General features: G+C 53.9%; 1 protein-coding gene across 1 annotated transcript; it reads left to right on the top strand.

Moving 5' to 3' along the window:
* Positions 1–320: 320 nt before the first annotated feature.
* SP8 (Sp8 transcription factor) lies at positions 321–2,844 on the top strand. Its single transcript, XM_061166317.1, has 2 exons — positions 321–341; positions 1,348–2,844. Exons 1-2 carry the CDS (start codon positions 321–323, stop codon positions 2,842–2,844), a joined length of 1,518 nt encoding a protein of 505 aa, XP_061022300.1.
* Positions 2,845–5,133: the final 2,289 nt, after the last annotated feature.

Raw genomic sequence — 5,133 nt, 5'->3', positions numbered from 1 at the left:
ACACACACACACACACAAAACCGCTTTGTAACACACGCGCAGTCACGCGCGCCCCTCCCGCTCCCGCTCCGGCTCCCCGCAACCCCCCCAGGGCGGCCGGCGGCGGCGCCGCTGACCTCACGGCGCGCGCGCGGCGCGGCCCGGCGAGGCCGCAGATTGGCTGGCCGCGCCTCCGCGGCACTTCAAAGCCGGAGAGGGAGCTACAATTGTGGTGGAATGGGCGGAACTGATCATTGTATTGCACACCTCTAAAAAAAACACTGCCTCTGATTTATCAATATAAAAAAGATCCTCTGAGAGGAGGAGGGCACTTTTGTGTGATGGCAACTTCACTTCTAGGGGTGAGTCTCAGGATTTTCTCTTGCTGGTTTAATTAGTTTTCTTTTATTGCCGATCGGAGGGGGTTAAAGTCGCCCCGGCCAGGCCATGGGCTATCAGTCTCTATTGAGAGCTTTTTTCCTCCCCCCCTTTAAATACAAGTGAGTTTAGAGAAAAGAAAGAGGGGGAGGGGGGGGGCAGAGTCACTTTTTTCAGCGCAGGAAAAGGTTCGGAGGGCATTTAGACAAGCCACCTCGCAGCGCCCGGCCGCTCCCCGCCCCGGAGACGTGCGTCCAGCCTATTTTACATGAGACGATTTCGGGGGTAAAGAAAGCAAGTTTTTCCTCCTGGGCAAACTGCAAATTTTCCCTCTTCCCCTTAAAAAATTCCTCAGCCCGCCTTGTCTTGCAGGTACGTTGAACCCGTCTCTCTCTCTCTCTCTCTCTCCTTTTCTCTTTTTTTTTTTAGTATTGTAGACCTTTTTTTTTTTTAAAGAAAATCAGGAAGAGCGATTGAACCCTATAGTTTGACGTCTTTTGGCCTGGGAGAAACAACCCAGGATGGGTTTCTGGGAACCGCAACAGGATTTTCAAAGCTCTTCTGTGGATTTCAGGAGTAGCTCTTAAAAGCAATCCAATGGTTTTTCCCCAGGCTTCTCCGCAAACGAATCTTCCTTCTCCCCAATCTGGACTTTTTGCTTGCTCGTTTGTTTCGAAGTGCCTGGGGCCTTGTGTGCATAAGAGTGTTGTTTTAGGTGAGAATACTGTCAAACTCTTCTTTAGCATGGCGCTTTACTCCCGAATCAGACGCCGGCAGCCAAACTTGTCCCCTCCCGTAGAGTAGGAAGCAGCCGGGCGCCGGGGCTGTTGGGGGAGCCAGGTGAGTTGGTGGCGCCGCGCCGCAGCGAGAAATGGGGTGCACCGGGGGCGTTTTGGAGGCTACCGGAGGACTGATGCACATTTCCTTCCTCCCTCCCCCACCGGACCTCTGCCCACCTCCCCTCCCCCACCCTTTCTCGTCTCCTCTCAGGAAGAACCGAGGTTGGGATCGACTCCTTTGGCCATGCTCGCTGCTACCTGTAATAAGATCGGCAGCCCCAGCCCGTCTCCCTCCTCCCTCTCGGACAGCTCATCTTCCTTCGGCAAAGGCTTCCACCCCTGGAAACGGTCCTCGTCCTCGTCCTCCGGCAGCTGCAACGTAGTGGGCTCCAGTCTCTCAAGCTTCGGCGTGTCGGGGCCCTCCAGAAACGGCGGCTCGTCCTCGGCCGCGGCGGCGGCCGCGGCGGCGGCGGCGGCGGCGGCAGCTCTGGTGTCCGACTCTTTCAGCTGTGGCGGCTCACCCGGCTCTAGCGCCTTCTCGCTAACCTCCAGCAGCGCCGCCGCGGCCGCCGCCGCCGCGGCCGCCGCCGCCTCGAGCTCTCCCTTCGCAAACGACTACTCGGTGTTCCAGGCCCCTGGCGTGTCGGGGGGCAGCGGCGGCGGGGGTGGCGGCGGCGGCTCCTCGGCGCACTCGCAGGACGGCTCCCACCAGCCCGTGTTCATCTCCAAGGTGCACACCTCTGTGGACGGGCTGCAGGGCATCTACCCGCGCGTGGGCATGGCGCACCCTTACGAGTCGTGGTTCAAGCCCTCGCATCCCGGCCTGGGCGCCGCCGGCGAAGTGGGGTCGGCCGGCGCCTCCAGCTGGTGGGACGTGGGCGCGGGCTGGATCGACGTGCAGAACCCGAACGGCGCGGCGGCGCTGCCCGGCTCCCTGCACCCCGCCGCCGGGGGGCTCCAAACCTCGCTGCACTCGCCGCTCGGAGGCTACAACTCGGATTACTCAGGCCTGAGCCACTCAGCCTTCAGCAGCGGCGCCTCTTCGCACCTGCTCAGCCCCGCGGGGCAACACCTCATGGACGGCTTCAAGCCGGTGCTGCCCGGCTCCTACCCGGACTCGGCCCCGTCGCCGCTGGCCGGCGCGGGGGGCTCCATGCTGAGCGCGGGGCCGTCGGCGCCTCTGGGGGGCTCCCCGCGCTCTTCGGCCCGCCGCTACTCCGGCCGCGCCACCTGCGACTGCCCCAACTGCCAGGAGGCCGAGCGGCTGGGCCCGGCCGGGGCGAGCCTGCGGCGCAAGGGCCTGCACAGCTGCCACATCCCGGGCTGCGGCAAGGTGTACGGCAAGACGTCGCACCTCAAGGCGCACCTGCGCTGGCACACGGGCGAGCGGCCCTTCGTGTGCAACTGGCTCTTCTGCGGCAAGCGCTTCACGCGCTCCGATGAGCTCCAGCGGCACCTTCGGACCCACACCGGCGAGAAGCGCTTCGCCTGCCCGGTGTGCAACAAGCGCTTCATGCGCAGCGACCACCTGAGCAAACACGTGAAGACGCACAGCGGCGGCGGCGGCGGCGGCTCGGCGGGCTCGGGGAGCGGCGGCAAGAAGGGCAGCGACACCGACAGCGACCACAGCGCGGCGGGCAGCCCGCCCTGCCACTCCCCGGAGCTGCTGCCGCCCCCCGAGCCCGGGCACCGCAACGGCCTGGAGTGACGTGCCCCCCGCCCCTGCCCCGCTCCCCTTCCTCCTCCCACCTTGGTCCGTTTGGGCTTCGTGGGTCCTGGCTTTGGCTCCAGTCTCTCTCCACCCTGCTCACTATCTCTTTCCGTCTCGGCCCTTCTCTCTTCTAACTCTCTCTGTGACAACTTTGTAAAGGGAGTGTGGACATGGGAGTAACACGCGTTGCTCTCCTGGGGCCTAGCTGTCTCTACCGGATAACACCGCTGGGGCCCAGAACAGCCCCAGCCGGCGCCTCGCCAGGCCTTTGATTCTGGCCCTCTCCCTGTTCCCCCTTCACCATCCCCAGCTGGGACGGGCGCATCTTTTAGAGGGAAGTGGCCGCTGGAGGTAAGGCTGGACCGATCCAGTGCCTGGGACCCCGAGCCTCCGCACGCGCGGTTCACAACTAGGCTGAGCAAGGCTGAGCGCCACCCAAGGCCTCCGGGGCAGGCCAGCCGCCGACTGGCTAGGTACCAGTACCAGAACGGCGTTTTCGGGCGTCTGAGTTGCGGAGCGCCCTGCCCTGCAGCCGGGCGCCGCGGCCTGCCCTTAGCAGAGCCGTCGGGTGCCCATCTGCGGGCACGGAGACCCGGAGTTTGCCTAGTTCAGCTCTCCAACGCCAGCCCTGACTCTTTCTCTTTGTTTCCTGGGGTGGAACCGATGCAAGTTTCAGCTAAGGGCAGTCTTGGTGAATCGATGCAACAGCCTTCTTTAATCTTTATAACTTTTTTAAAGGAAAAATCTAAAGAAAACACAACAGCATTCTTCTATTTGGTTTCCCTTGTGGGTATGTTTTCCTCTATCAGTAAACAAGTCTTTCTCTCAAAATTGTGCTAATATTGATCCCAAAGTTATTTTGATCGCATTAACTTAACTTATGGGGTTGGGGGTGGGGGTGAGGGTAGGTGTCTTTTTCTTATGCAAAAATACCCCTTTCCGGTGAGACCAGATTAACTATCTCTGTGTTTGTCCGTTTCTACCTCGTTTTCACCACTCCCGAGCATAATCTCTTTTTTTATTTTTATTTTTTTTTTTGCTAGTCCAGCAGTCAATTTGTATAGTACCCATTTCTGTAAATTCTTGCAATTCGTTGAAGATTCTTAGGGTTTAACTTTTTTGTGTGTGATTTAAACTTATAAGCAAGTTAAAAGGCTATTGTTTATTTCGGCCGAGGCTGTAGTTTAAATGCCAAAAAGGAAAAACAGAAAAAAATTGTAAGATATATCTGAACCTAATGGTTTGTACAACTGGAGAATCGTTCTAGATTAGGTATCAATTAACTATAACTCCACCAGTGTATGGGCGCGAGGTGCAGTTGTCCAGGAGACGATTTTGTATAGTATTTTTCTTGTACATTACTTCCAGTAAATATTTGAAAATATATTGAAGTAAACTTGATTTTTTTTTTTTTTTTGGTCACAAGAAAATATTAAGAGTTATTCTTGCAGTTCTGATGAGCTGCAGATTTTTGGAACTCACTTCTGGAGGTGCAGAGCCACAAACGCACTTTCGGGGCCTAGTTTTGCTCGAATATGAATTTAGATAGATATCAAACTGTAACTAAGACAATATTTGATAAATGTGGGATGACACTTAATTTAATGAAGCATGTACTTACTTGCATTTGCTGGCAGTTCAGGCATAGTTAAAGTGAGAGTTCTCTTATATTTCATAATAAATGGGTCTGCCAAAAACCCATGTGTTAAATAAAATGTCCAAGTGAATCTCAACTAACTTTGGCCTTTGTGTATTTCCTGAAGGTAATATTGTTAACTGTTAATAATAAACACTCCTGACACTACATTTGAATGTTTGCAGATTCTGCAAACTAATTGCTCATTGTAATGTTGAAATAATTTGGATATTTCACATTGAAATGAAAAGCCTTTCTCTGGGACATTTTAGACTTGCATTTTAAATGCATGAAATGTAATTGATTTATTTGTAATATTTTAAATGGTATTAATAAACTCAGATAAAGACTAGGTCAGTTAATTTGTATTTTTTTTCCTTTTTAAACTATGGACATTTGCATTTTATCTTCAGTTAAATGTCTAATTTAAACAAAATATAACCCTGTTTTGAGGTAATATTTAAATAATTGTTTTTAAGCTATTACTTAGATGGAATGAAATATTTGGGGAAGCTGTGGTTTCTCTATTTACCAAGATAAAGACTGTAGTGTCTAAGAAATGTAATTATTTACCAGTAGATTTTAGCTCCAAGCATCAGGATTTACTGAGCTCTTAAAATTTGTACAAGGTCACCAAACAATTGAAAGAA

This window comes from Dama dama, chromosome 18, assembly GCF_033118175.1.
Source record: "Dama dama isolate Ldn47 chromosome 18, ASM3311817v1, whole genome shotgun sequence".
NCBI classification, from domain to species: Eukaryota; Metazoa; Chordata; class Mammalia; order Artiodactyla; family Cervidae; genus Dama; species Dama dama.
The sequence above is the reverse complement of the archived record's forward strand: the minus strand, read 5'-3'. Positions and strand labels throughout refer to the sequence as shown.